Consider the following 14,646-nt stretch of genomic DNA (forward strand, 5'->3'; position numbering starts at 1 on the left):
TTCCCAAAAAGATCACTCAGGTTTCCTTTAGTAGCAGTTAACTAAATAATACTTTATTGATTGTAGAGAATTAGTGCATTTCTGAAAATGATCAGTTTTAATTTTACAACGTAGTCTCCCTTATTAGTGGCAAGAATTTTAACACACTGCCTCTCAGGCCTCTAGTATATGCAGACTGGAAATCTGAGACTTGGACGAAGACTTGGTATGCCGATGATCCGGAGGGAAAGTTAAGTACCTGAAACTTAGCCTTCTTTTCTTTGTTAGCCTGCACACACACATACCTTTGTTATCTGACTAAAGTTGTTGTTGTTTTTCCAGCCTAATATAGTGGAAATAATGTAGTTTGGAGGGACCAAGCATATCTGAGCTTAAATCCAGGACCCATCATTTGTTTGTTTCCTTGGGAAAGCTACCCGTATTTTTTATTTTAAATGGACACATTAATCCCTTCTTTACCAACAATAAGGTTAAATGTGCAATGCTCCATTACCAAACCTGGCAAGAAATACATACCTAACAAATGCTAGTCTCTGATCCTTCCCTCTTCTAACCCATTTGCCCCCTTTTTTTCCTTTTGAGTTAACAGTAATTCTTAATCCTGGCTCTACAATCAAAATGGGAACCAAAATAAATAACCTATATGGGAAAAGAATCTGAAAAAGAATGGCTATATGTATATGTGTAACTGATTCACTTTGCTGTACACCTGAAACTAACACAACATTCTAAATCAACTATACTCCAATATAAAATAAAAAATTAAGAAAAAAAAGGAACCAAAATAGAAAATACTTGTGACCCCATACCAGAGACTGTAATTTAATAGGTCTGGGATTGAACCTGGTTGAGGGGGGTGGGTGGAAAAGACCACAATTAGAGGTAGTTACCTCTTGAGAAATTCAGTGCTGCCCCCCTACCCCTTTCCAGTGTCTATCTTTATCTGAGCATGAAGGAATCAAACAGTATAAGGATTGTGCTGTGTATTCCTTCCTATTGTTTCTGCTCAAGGCTTGGCCTGCTTTTATTGTTCCCTGAGGTTTTTCCAAGTCCAGGTTACTAGAGGAAGCTGTCTTTGAGAGGTCAGGATGGGTGAGGGGAATGAGCAGTTCTCTGTGTTGCCAGAGTTCCTCCCAAATTCTCAGGTCCATTCCTTTCCACAACTTTGCTCCACGAAGGAGCCCTCCTTCCCACATGAGAGGAGCCCTGTTGGTAGGGAGGAGACGAGGAGGCTGACTAAGGGGCCTGGACACAACGGCACCTGTTTTGTTACCGCTCTCTCCCCTCTGTATAATTTCCTACATTATCTCGGGGCTCAGACATGTAGGGTTAGCAAGTATTGGCTGTCCTGAACAATCTAAAAATTGAGTGTTTAAAGTTTGAAGAGACCACAAGACACCTTGGCATAGTGAAGACTTTGGTATAGTGAACATATGCCAGATATTTGGGTGCATGGAGTAGGCATTTTCAGACCTGGTTTGGACAGACTGGTCTGTGTAAAATATAAAATATTCTGGTATGTGATGAGAATCTGTAGAACTTTGCTTGCTTTTCAGGAGGGCAGTTAGTGTGTCATTTAGCAATGTGCTATTGAGATAAAGGTAAGGCGGTAATTAATTACTTTCAGTGGAATACTATTAGGGCACAGGTGTGAGGGTGCATAGGCACCAGCTGTTGCAAACGCATGTGCCTGCCCACTCTCTTCAACCAGTGATAGCAGTATCATGCAGACATTCTTTTTTTAAAAAAAAAAAAATTTATTTATTTATTTGGCTGCATCGAGTCTTAGTTGCGGCATGCAGGACCTTCGCTGCAGTATGCGGGATCTTTCGTTACGGTGCACAGGCTCTTCGGTTGCGGCGGGCAGGCTTCTCTCTAGTTGTGGCACATGGGCTCTAGAGTGCGCAAGCTTAGTTGCCCCGTGGCATGTGGAATTTTAGTTCCCCGACCAGGGATCGAACCCACGACCCCTGCATTAGAAAGCAAATTCTTTTTTTTAATAAATGTATTTATTTATTTATTTTTGGCTGCATTGTGTCTTCGTTGCGGTGCACGGGCTTCTCATTGTGGTGGCTTCTCTCGTTGCAGAGCACGGGCTCTAGGCGCATGGGCTCAGTAGTTGTGGCTCACCGTCTCTAGAGTGCAGGCTCAGTAGTTGTGGCACACAGGCTTAGTTGCTCCATGGCGTGTGGGATCTTCCCGGAGCAGGGATTGGACCCGTGTCCCCTGCATTGGCAGGCGGACTCTTAACCACTGCACCACCAGGGAAGTCCCCATGCAGAGATTCTTTACCTATGTTTATTTCCAGAGAAATCTTGTCAGACATACAAATTTTAAATGATCTTTCTCTGTTTTAATGAGAAATTTAAGACATGGACCTGGAAGTTCTGAAGTGATTACTTTGATAACATGTCACATATTGAGAGATTTAATTAGTAACCTATATGGTAAATGTAGTTTAGAAATTAATACTAGGCGTGCATGGACACTGCAAGATGGTATAGTGAAGCCTTGGATTTACCATTTTGGACAAGATTGGAAAAATAATAGGGGATGGAAATGGAAAAGGGGATTAGGAGTTTCCTAGGAAGCAGAGAAGAACAGATGTTAAAACATGTGGGTATCTAGATCCTTATGTTAACCGGATAGGTGATTATATTTTAATGATACTATCAGAGGATTGGGTTGAATTGGTGTGACTGGAATATATGGGTCTGATGTATGGAATAGTGGGAATGAGGATCTGAAAGGTGGTTAGAGATCAGATGGTAAAGGACCTTGATTGTTCTTATGAGAAGCTTGGACAGACAAGTACTGTCTTACTGGAAAATTAGGTTTATCTGAAGGAGGATGTTCAGGATGATGTGGGGTATGGAAAACTATTTCGTATGAGGAATAGCTAAATATAACTCCATTGTAGGAAAGAAAACCGAAAGGAGATAAAGTAATGACCCTCGAAAAAAAGGCTGGTGTCTGTGGCGAAGGATAATAGTGAGGCAAGTATAAGAAAGAACTTTCTAACTAGAAAGAATTGTCCTACCATGTAGCATGAATCTCACTTTTCCAGTCATGTTCTATGGAACCCCAGCATCCAAGGGGGTACTTTAAGGTCCACTATGGGGAGGGATACCTGACAGGTGGGGCTCTGAATCCCTGTGCTGCTTCAACCTGAACAGCCTTGTTCAGGGAATAAATATCTCATATTTGTTGGGGTTCATTTGTTAGAGGAGATAGGGTTCTGCTACTTAGAAAAAAGTTTGAAAAAAAAAAAAAAGACTGGAAAAGACGGAAGTGAGCCTCCTTATTCTTTTACCTTAACTCTTTTTTTTTTTTTTTTTAAAGAACAAACTCTTTTTTTTTAAATTAATTAATTAATTTATTTATTTTTGGCTGTGTTGGGTCTTCGTTTCTGTGCGAGGGCTCTCCCCAGTTGCGGCGAGCGGGAGCCACTCCTCATCGCGGTGCGCGGGCCTCCCACCATCGCGGCCTCTCTTGTTGCGGCGCACAGGCTCCAGACGCGCAGGCTCAGTAATTGTGGCTCACGGGCCCAGTTGCTCCGCGGCATGTGGGATCCTCCCAGACCAGGGCTCGAACCCGCGTCCCCTGCATTGGCAGGCAGACTCTCAACCACTGCACCACCAGGGAAGCCCTACCTTAACTCTTGATTAAGGTATTCTAGCAGAACCAGGGAGAACATCTTTGTGTTGGGTATAGAAGTAATTCCTGTTCTGTTTGGAACATGGGTTAAAGATCTATAGGTTTCTTATAAGATTTTGTAAGCAATGAAACAGAATGTTGCAAAAATTCAGTTGCTTAGAATGTAGGGCAGTTTCATATGTTATTAATGACAATTAGATTTTCTGACCAATCCACAAAAACACCTATTAAATTCTGATCTTAATTCATAAAATAACAGCTTTAAGGGTAGTGATTAATAGAAAACAATAGTGCTATGGTAGTAATAATGAAATAAAACAAAGAAAATTTGGGTGAGAAATTTCTCTTTATTAATCTTGGATTATGATACTAAAAGCAGACTCTTGGAGGATGATAAGTTTTTGGAAATCCTAAAGGGAATTTCTGGGTACTTTCAAGGACTGTACAGGTTTGAAATACTGGCTTTTCTATCTTGGTGGTTAGGAATAAAGGCTTTATCTTTTCAAATGTCCGTTGACTGGTGTATTACTTTACTAGGGATGCCATAACAAAATATCATAGACTGGATACCTTAAACAAAAGAAATGTGTTTTCTCATAGTTCTGGAGACTGGAAGTCCAAGATCAAGGTGTTGGCAGGGTTGGTTTCTCCTGAGGCCTTTCTTCTTGGCTGGCAGATGGCTGGCTTCTTGTTGTGACCTCACATGGCCTTTTCTCTGTGCATGGGCACTCCTAGTATCTCCTCTTCTTATAAGGACACCAGTCCTGTTGGATTAGGGCTTTACCCTTACGGCCTCATTCAACCTTAAGTACCTTGTAGAAGACCCTGTCTTCAAATATAGTCACATTGTGGGTTAGGGCTTCAACATATGAATTTTAGGGGGAACACATTTCAGTCCCTAATAACTGGTGAATGGATCAATTGTGGTATTTCCATTCTATGGAGTACTACTCAGCAATAAAGAGAAACAAAATATTAACACATGTAATAACATGGATAAATCTCAAAAACATTATGCTAAGTAAAGGAAGTCAAACACATTGATTCCATTTATATGAAGTTGTATAAAGGGCAGACAAAGCTAAGAAAGCAGACTAATGATTGCCAGGAGCCATGGTTTGGGGGATAAGATCAACAGCAAAAGGGCACAAGGAAATGTTTTAGGGAGATGAACTGTTCTATATCTTGTTTATGATGGTACCGGTTGCATGGCTATTTATGATTACCAAAATGGATCAAACTGTAAACTTACAATGGATGAGTTTTATTGAATGTACATACTACCTTAACTTAAAAGAGAAAAAGAATAAATGCTTTAGAGCCAGTGTGGACCTGGATTCCATCCCAGCTCTGCTGTTTAGGTAGCTGAATAACCTGGACCAGTCATTCTCTTTGGACCGTAGTTTGCCCATCTGGAAATATATATTATGGTAGTTGCTTTGGGAATTAGAACAGACAACATTAAACATTCAGCATATAATGCCTGGAGCATAGTAAATTATCAGGTTATTATATTTTACTTTATGGTATTTCTTTTCCTTTATGAAGTATGTAAGCAACACTAGTATTATACTTGCCACTTGTTAATGTTACTTTTTAAGCTTGCAAATGGAATGGAAAGATTTTTCTGAGAAAAATGGATAAGAGTCAAAGAGAAAAGGGTGGGAAGAAGGGATTTTAAAACATCCAAATACTTTATGGGAATGTAGCAGATGAAAATGTATCCCATCCGTTCAAGCATCATTTCTACCTGCTAAGTTTATGTTATGAATAAATTGATCTTTTCAATTATAATTTGCCAGATTTGAAAATTACTGGGCTAAAACTATCTCACCTGCCATTATAAAGACAAAGATAGAGGTGGGGCATATATGGGACAAACTCCATCACTCCTGTGCTTTGGGAATTTACAGTCTAACTAGGGAAAAGGAGATATTTTTGTACTAACTTAAAGATCTTAACCCATCTTAGGTAGAATTTTTTGCATGACTAATACTTAGATGGAAGTTGAAAGGGACCATTAGATGTTCAAATAGAATTTAATTTTGTATACTGAAATGGTATTCAAAAAATAAGTTTACAAGGTGTTTTTAAGAAACTGATTTTATTGCAAGGAAGGTAATCAACAATTTGTTCCTACAGTTAACTTTTAACAGCCTTGACAGATATTTCCAAGCCAGTTAGTAAAATGTTGTACTAAGATCTCTGTATCTTGTTCATTTAATTTCATAAGTATGGCATCCCGGGGACTCTGCTTAAGTTCCTGAAATGGGTGCATGCTACTTTGATCCACAAGAGAATGGAGATCTCTCTCTCTCTCTCTCGCTCTCTCTCTCTCTCTCTCTGTTGTACCATGCACGAGCATTTTTTTTTTTTTTTAAAGGATTTTCTTATTTATTTATTTATTTATTTATTTTTGGCTGTGTTGGGTCTTCGGTTCGTGCGAGGGCTTTCTCCAGTTGCGGCAAGCGGGGGCCACTCTTCATCGCGGTGCGGGGACCGCTCTTCATCGCGGTGCGCGGGCCTCTCTCCATCGCGGCCCCTCCCGTCGCGGGGCACAGGCTCCAGACGCGCAGGCTCAGCAATTGTGGCTCACGGGCCCAGCTGCTCCGCGGCATGTGGGATCCTCCCAGACCAGGGCTCGAACCCGTGTCCCCTGCATTAGCAGGCAGATTCTCAACCACTGCGCCACCAGGGAAGCCCTGCACGAGCATTTTTGAACCTCTGTAGTAGAATCTGTGTATGATGTTACTTGGCTTACAGAAACTTCAGCAACTTTGGATGAATCCACGTAGCTGAAGATTTACTTTAGATGTAAAAATCAGATCGTAAGTTGCCCTCAGGGAATCACATGTGTGAGTGCAGCCATTTCAAACAGAGTGCAGGCCAAGTCTTAAGGAGTAACAGATGACGCATTTTACAGTGCTGCCTCCTGTGCCTAACCAAACACCATACCGTTCACATGAGGTGCCATTCACAAGGTACTAGCCATTGGTCACGTAAACTTATTTTTAGAGTAACTGGCATATCCCACTGCAAAGTACATGTACCATTTTATGTTTATTCTGATGCATTGAAAATAAGTCTAATTCTTTTCAATTTTGGATTATTCAGGTTTATGATTTAAAGACTACAAAAATGTTGGCATTTTGGACCTTCTACGTTAATCTTATAACCTTTTATCCCAGTGAATCGGTCTAAAATGTTTGTAATATTTTGTTTTTTATTAAAGTATAATTATATACCAAATAGTGTGTAGATCATAAATATATACTGTAGCTTGATATATTATCACGGAATTGAACACAGATTAACCGGTACCAAGATCAAGATCAAAACGTTACCAATACCCCAGAACCTCCCCTCAGGTTCCCTTCCAGTTAATACCCCTAGCCAAGGGTAACTACTACCTTGACTTCTAGAAATTGAATGTAATTTTTTATGAGGTCTAAAGTTGTTTAATACATAATGAAACAGTAAAAGAATTTTATCTGTAATGATGATGATTGATAATAAAGAATTAAAGTTCGTGGAGGAAGTAGTTCTTGGACTTTGAAAGTATATCGTATCTTGTCATATCTGGTATAAATCTGTACTAGCATAGAATATATTATATACCCAGAATTAGTCACATTATTTCCTTTTTTTCTATGTGGGATTGTTTTGTGCTGGCTCATGCTAAGTTTATATATTCAATAGTCTTTCTTGTTTAAAAGTCATATTTGTTCTCAGGGGAAAGCACTACTTCTGTGCTCCCAAATTTCTCTACTTGGTGTTCTCTTCATTATCTCTCCCTTAGGGAAGAGTTTGACTCTAATTAGTCTATTTGCAAATGGCCCTCATGAGCATATTTATATATATATATATATATATATATATATATATATATATATATTTTTTTTTTTTTTTGGCTGCGTTGGGTCTTCGTTGCTGCGCGTGGGCTTTTCTCTAGTTGTGGCGAGCGGGGGTTATTCTTCCTTGCTGTGCGCAGGCTTCTCATTGCAGTGGCTTCTCTTGTTGCAGAGCACAGGCTCTAGGCACACGGGCTTCAGTAGTTGTGGCACGTGGGCTCAGTAGTTGTGGCTCGTGGGCTCTAGAGCGCAGGCTCAGTAGTTGTGGCGCACGGGCTTAGTTGCTCCGCGGCATGTGGGATCTTCCCAGACCAGGGCTCGAACCCTTGTCCCCTGCATTGACAGGCAGATTCTTAACCACTGTGCCACCAGGGAAGCCCAAGATCACTACTTTAAATTGGCTGCCTATTCCATGTGCCATCTTTGCCTCCATATTATCAGAGCCATATTATCAGAGCCAGACATGAACCAATTTTCTGTCTTTGATTAGAAATGGGAAAAAGAGAAAAATCTATAAAAATCATCAACTGTTTCAAGGAAGCTTTGATTACAACTCCCAAGTAACTGTGAAATACTGATCTATTTTTGCAGTTTCAATGTGAGAGGTAAATAAAACCTCCTCCAAGGCAAACAAACAAACAAAAACCCAAAAAACAACTCCCAAGTACGCCTTTTGCAACTCTACCCCATCCCCAGTTCAGGGTGCTCCTCCCCGCCCCCATGCCTGTCTGGGTCTATGCACTTTGTGTTCTCTATTACCTGAATGGTTAGCAATTGAAGACTTGAGTGAACAGCATTTTCATTTATCCTTTAGGGATGTTAAGGTCTGATGAGTCATTTGTACCTTAGTATCGTAATCAGATTCTTTTTATTGAGTATCTGGCCAGAAATCAGATATAATGAAAGAATGGGAATGTGTTGTTTGGGAGAGAAGTGAGTAATTTTGAAATACAGAATGTTTGATTTTCTCTCTAAATAGAGGTTTTGCACTGGGGGGTGTTGGACAGCATGACATCATTGGGGATGGGAGAAGGACAAAAATAAATGGTAGGACATCAAAACTGGTTTTCCCGCGATGAAGAGTGGCCCCTGCTTGCCACAACTAGAGAAAGCCCTCGCACAGAAATGAAGACCCAGCACAGCCATAGATAAATAAACAAACAAATACTTTAAAAAAAAAAACAAAACTGGTTTTCATCTCTTTTTTTAAGTGTTGTCTATTAGTGTTAATTCACCCATGTTATTATAAGTGAAGTAGGCTTTTGGGGGGACCAAGCTAGGAAACTACCATTTATTTTTCTGAGAAGATGAATTTCAGGTCCAAATTATGAAAAGTGTAAAAGTTCCTTAAAATTTTATTTTAGAATGCATTCCCTTTGTAAGTGATGCAAACAATAATTGCTATGTAAATTCAGAAAAGGTGTTTTTCGTTGAGAGTTATACCGATGGATGGAGTTAGGGAGTAAGTAGGGTTTGAGTAATCCTTTTTAATCTGGATAATACTTTTTAATATTTGTGTCATGGGAAAGTGAAGAGGCCAAAGGTGTGTCAGTGGGGTGAGTACGATGTCTGAAGAAAAATGGAAACTAGAAGAAGATGAGATTGGCCAACTGGTATTTCAACTTTCTAGCTGAAAAGTCTGAATTCTTTTCCTAGGAGAGAAGTAGTTTTCTTTAGTTCTACCTTATACTGCAAATGTAACCCCAAATTATCCTTGTTTTTTAGTTTAAAGTTAATGTTATAACATTTCATGCCTTTAAAAAATGGATTAGAGTTCTCATTTATTTTTTACAGAACTCGGGGTTTCAAATTTGAAAAACATTGCACTTTGAAAAGTCATTTTAGATGACAGGATCTCCTAGCAATATACGTAGGATGCCACAGTCTAGCTCTATTAAACATTGTAACAATGCATTCTGTGGGCCTTGAGTTTTGAGGGGGAAGAAAATCTTTAAAGTGCTCTGTTCTTCAGCATAGCCTGGGATGTACCCATTGCCTTAATCCCTTTCTACTTTTTCAGTTCACTTTCTAGATGAAAAATATATTGTTTTCCCTGCATTTGTAATACTGTATGGAAAGTAACTGAGGAGGCTAAGAGAAATGTCACTGAAAATTTTACAGAAACACATTTTGTAAAGCAACAGCTAATTGTGTATACAGTTTTCAGGGGACTCTGTGAAGTGTGTGTGTGTGTGTGTGTGTGTGTGTGTGTGAAGAAATTTAGAATGACCACCACATGCTGCAGATTTTATTTAGAATGAATGGTTTTATCTTTAAAGTGATGTCTGGTGGTAACATATAGTCCAAATGAAGATTTATAAATCAGAAAAAAATTTTAAAGAACTCTATCTATATCTGATATAGATAATGGGCCACAATATAAATCCTTATAAGACTTGTGAAACTTAAGCACCCATTGTATCTTTTCCAGTGGCTGCCACATGCAGTTGAATTTCTCTTTAAGATTGTGATTTAACTTGTGCTTCATAAAGGTTTTTTTAATATAATATGTCTGTAGTCAAGTTGAACAGTATCTCCAGATTAATTGATTCTGAGAATACTTAGAAAAGGTTTGTGTGAAATTTTTTTATTTCTAAATTCACCATTTTGATACAAATACCCATGGTTTTCTTCTGTGTTTACATGCAGCCAGGAGCTATGGGCGAAGACGAGGTAAATTTTTTTTAATGAGATCTTTTGCTTGCCAAATTGTGAGTAAATGTGAGTGTGTGCGTGTTTATACCCATGTGTGTGTAAAACAATAATTATTGTATGGTATGATGTTCTAGCTTAATTATTTTAGCGAAATAATTCTCTTGTCACTTTCATTATAATTATTTTTTGTTGTTAGTAGGTAATTTCTTCTTTTAATCCTAATAAAGACATAGCAAAGACTATTTATAACTGGAAGTTTTTGTTATATGGTTTATTGTGAATGATCTTGAGGGAATAAAGGCCAAGCATACGTATTTTGTTGTTGTTCTGTGTCCACTGTGTTCTTTTCACACTACTTAGAAGACAGAAGTTAGGTTTTAGAGGGCAATTCTTTATCTTAGTAGGTTGGCTGGTGAATTTTTTGTGTGTTACATCCAGAGGCAGATTTACCTTGAAGCTAAATGAAAGTTAAGTTTCAGGTGTCCTCACTTTCATGGGTCCCCTCCAAGATTTTTACCTTATCATTGTATTCTTTTTCTTAAAGAGAGAGCCTCAACTTGTAAAGGCTCTAAGCCCCATAAAACTTTCATTCTCTCCTGGCCACACCCAAACAAAATAATATTGCTTTCATTTGTGTATTGCTGTAACCTTTCTAAAGCATTTCCATATCTGTAATTTGTTCAAATAATTTTATGAAGTAGGTAGGGTAAGTCTAATGTAGTGGAGAGTATGGGGTTTAGGATCAAAGACTTAGGTTGGAATCACTGCTTTATCACTAACATCTGGTATCCTCATCTGTAAATTATGAAGTATTAAAACCAGTCTTTTCCAACTTCAAGAATGTTAGTTAGTGAAGTTATGGTATTAAAAATGGTAGAGGAAAACTTATCCATGTAAACTGAAAGCATTCCATAGATGTCAGTTGCTTTGGTGCTTATTTGCAGAAGTTGGGAGAGATGAAGTAATTTCCCCAGCTGTGTGATCTCAAAGTCAGAGCCAAGTCCAGAACCTTTGTCTTTTGGCTACTTATTGGGTGATGTTTATCATTCATCAGGCTGTCTCTGACTCTGTAGTTGAGTCCTGAAGATAATAATATTAAATTCATAGTATTTATTCCACAGTAAATGTTTGTTGAATAGGTGAATATTGGCAGAACCTAATATGTGTTTGAGTTACCAATGAAACCTTCTGTCATGATGGAATCATATTGTCAGTTTTGTTCTCATGTGGTGGTGAAGAAAAACATTTGTATAGTTGATTACTTTTTTTTTTTTTTTTTTTTGATTACTTTTTAACCATGGAAATAAAGACCATTTAACATTTATTAATCTTATAATTTTACAATTTCAAGTGTAGAAAATAATATTACTAGAAATCATTTTGTAACTTTTTTTTTCTTATTGCTAGGAAATTGATGGCTCTCGGGAAGGAATAGAGAAGAACACTATCTGGGGGGTAGACAACAGGAACTATTCTCTTATTAGGCACTGATTAATCACCAGATCTTGTCAGTATTTTCCTTCTAGTTTCTCAGGGCTTAACCCTCCCTTTCCATTCTATTGTTTCATCTCTCTGAAGCACCACTTTGTCCTTCTCACCCTTGTTCTCCATTCAGGATCCCTGTCATCTGACTTCTCCCTGTTTCACCAGCCTCATCATCTCCATTTTTCCCCTTCACCTTCCTCTGACCAACCCTTGTGCTTTCCCACTCTCTAGCTATTGCAAATACTGTCCACCCTTCCTCTCATTTACTTAACTAAAACCTATCCTTAGTTCATGCATTCAAGTCTAACTCAAGCCTTACCCCTTCCAGGAAGCCTTGCCCAGTGGCCTTACAGGCAGTGTTTTCCTCTGCTTCTGTTGCCTTATGTTCTTTCTGTCTTTTCTGTATGCCCTGATTCTTCAACTGGAGATAGGTTCTTTGAGGACAGTTGTCTCTTGTGCCTAACACTGTGACCTACATATAGTTAGCACGTATTAAATGCTTATTGATGAGGATTGTTTGGAAGTAAAACCCCATATCTATGCAGACCAGAGTTTGTCATTATATTTTTTCAAAATTATTTTATATTTAAAAATCATAGTATACTAAATACTAGACATCAAGAATATAAGATCACCTGTAGTTTCTAAACTCCTGAAAAAATATTTACTCTTCCTATTTCTGTGTTACCTTCCGCATCTTTATTTGTAAGGTTTGACTTAATCGTTTTCAGAAGCCATGATCATCTTTGCATCAAGTGCTAAACACTGCCTAGAATGACCTGGTCACTGCTCTTCATAAGTCTGCAGTTTGATAGTTGTAAATGAAGAAGATAACGGCAAAAGAGAGAGAGAGAGAGAGAGTGTGTGTGTGTGTGTGTGTAAAGTTGAAAAAGAAGAGTCATCTTTTTAAAATGTAGTGACAAAGTCATATGGGATGGAGCAGGTGTACCTCATATCCACTCTCATTCCTTGAAATATACTCATCTGGGCCAGCATTACATAGTATAAATTTGATGATCTAGCAGATTTCCTCATGCCATTTATTTGTGTGATCAGGGATTATATTAATGCTTGATTTCTTTCCTCCAAACAAAATTTAGACTTTTCCCCAAAAGCATAAAAAGTGAACCTGTTGATGTGTGTTAGCTGTAACTCATATTCTGTGCTTTACATACACGTTGGTAAACATTTTGGGAATAGAGGGCAAAGGGAATTATCTGTGACAGTTTTGAGATCTGTCAGCAAAAATTAGGCAGTGAAATCTTTCACCTCTCCTGGAAAAGCTTCCTGGAATAGGTAGAATTTCAGGAACTATTTGGATGATGGAAGAGGATTAGGAAGCAAAGCACTCCAGGTATCTGATTCAACGTAAAAGAAAGCTTTGAGATGAGATTGGCATGACCAGATGCTTGGAGCATACGTCTGTGAGTGGATGCAGTGGGGGCCAGCTGGAGAGGAGAAGTTGGCAGTGAGATGGTCTGTGTTGCCCTGATGAATGGTTTTTGACACAGATAATGTCAGGCTTTAGAAAGAGTTTCATGATACAAGCAATGAAAACAGGAGAGAACTTGGGCATCAGTTGACAGCTTGGATGGGAAATCAAGTGTTGGAGGGTAGACTCTTTGGCAAATCAAGCACTTCCAGTAGTACAGTTGAAGCAGTAGCAGTTGGGAAGAAGAAGAATTAGATGTGAAAGAATAGGATTTGAAAATGAATATTGATTGTACATAAAGTTTTAAAATATTCAATTATATTTCCCATTGATACCCACTTTTATTTTAGAGATGGGTTTCAGTAGACAAAAGTTGATTTCCCTTGTGGAATCAAAATGACAGCAAAGAATCTTAACCTCTTCTTTCCAGAGTGTTCTTTCACAAGTTTTTTTTTTTTAACATCTTTATTGGAGTATAATTGCTTTACAATGTTGTGTTAGTTTCTGCTGTATAACAAAGTGAATCAGCTATACGTATACATATATCCCCATATCCCCTCCCTCTTGCGTCCGCCTCCCACCCTCCCTATCCCACCCCTCTAGGTGGTCACAAAGCACAGAGCTGATCTCCCTGTGCTATGTGGCTGCTTCCCACTAGCTATCTATTTTACATTTGGTAATGTATATATGTCAGTGCTACTCTCTCACTTCGTCCCAGCTTACCCTTCCCCCTCCCCGTGTCCTCAAGTCCATTCTCTACATTTGTGTCTTTATTCCTGTCCTGCCCCTAGGTTCTTCAGAACCTTTTTTTTTTTTAGATTCCATATATATGTGTTAGCATACAGTATTTGTTTTTCTTTTTCTGACTTACTTCACTCTGTATGACAGACTCTAAGTCCATCTACCTCACTATAAATAACTTAATTTCATTTCTTTTTTTTTTTTTAAACATCTTTATTGGCGTATAATTGCTTTACAATGGTGTGTTAGTTTCTGTTTTATAACAAAGTGAGTCAGTTATACATATACATATGTTCCCATATCTCTTCCCTCTTGCATCTCCCTCCCTCCCACCCTCCCTATCCCACCCCTCTAGGTGGTCACAAAGCAGCGAGCTGATCTCCCTGTGCTATGCGGCTGCTTCCCGCTAGCTATCTATTTTACATTTGGTAGTGTATATATGTCTATGCCACTCTCTCACCCTGTCACATCTTACCCCTCCCCCTCCCCATATTCTCAAGTCCATTCTTTAGTAGGTCTGTGTCTTTATTCCCGTCTTGCCACTAGGTTCTTCATGACCTTTATTTTCCCTTAGATTCCATATATATGTGTTAGCATACTGTATTTGTTTTTCTCTTTCTGACTTACTTCACTCTGTATGACAGACTCTAACTCTATCCACCTCACTACAGATACCTCCATTTCATTTCTTTTTATGGCTGAGTAATAGTCCATTGTATATATGTGCCACATCTTCTTTATCCATTCCTCTGTCAGTGGACACTTAGGTTGCTTCCATGTCCTGGGTATTGTAAATAGTGCTGCAATGAACATTGTGGTACATGA

At 38.7% G+C, this 14,646-nt stretch overlaps 1 protein-coding gene across 5 annotated transcripts in view; it reads left to right on the top strand.

The window, feature by feature from the left end:
• CPEB3 (cytoplasmic polyadenylation element binding protein 3) overlaps nt 1–14,646 on the top strand; it is a 184,615-nt gene that overhangs the window by 88,307 nt on the left and 81,662 nt on the right. For 3 of the 5 annotated variants that reach the window (XM_057530627.1, XM_057530630.1, XM_057530628.1), the window contains exon 5: nt 10,158–10,181. The exons of the other annotated variants lie outside the window; for them this stretch is intronic. In XM_057530627.1, coding sequence (XP_057386610.1) covers nt 10,158–10,181 — 24 coding nt within the window. The remainder of the gene's footprint in view (nt 1–10,157; nt 10,182–14,646) is intronic. 5 annotated transcript variants of the gene reach the window in all.

This window comes from Balaenoptera acutorostrata, chromosome 16, assembly GCF_949987535.1.
Source record: "Balaenoptera acutorostrata chromosome 16, mBalAcu1.1, whole genome shotgun sequence".
Lineage (NCBI taxonomy): Eukaryota > Metazoa > Chordata > Mammalia > Artiodactyla > Balaenopteridae > Balaenoptera > Balaenoptera acutorostrata.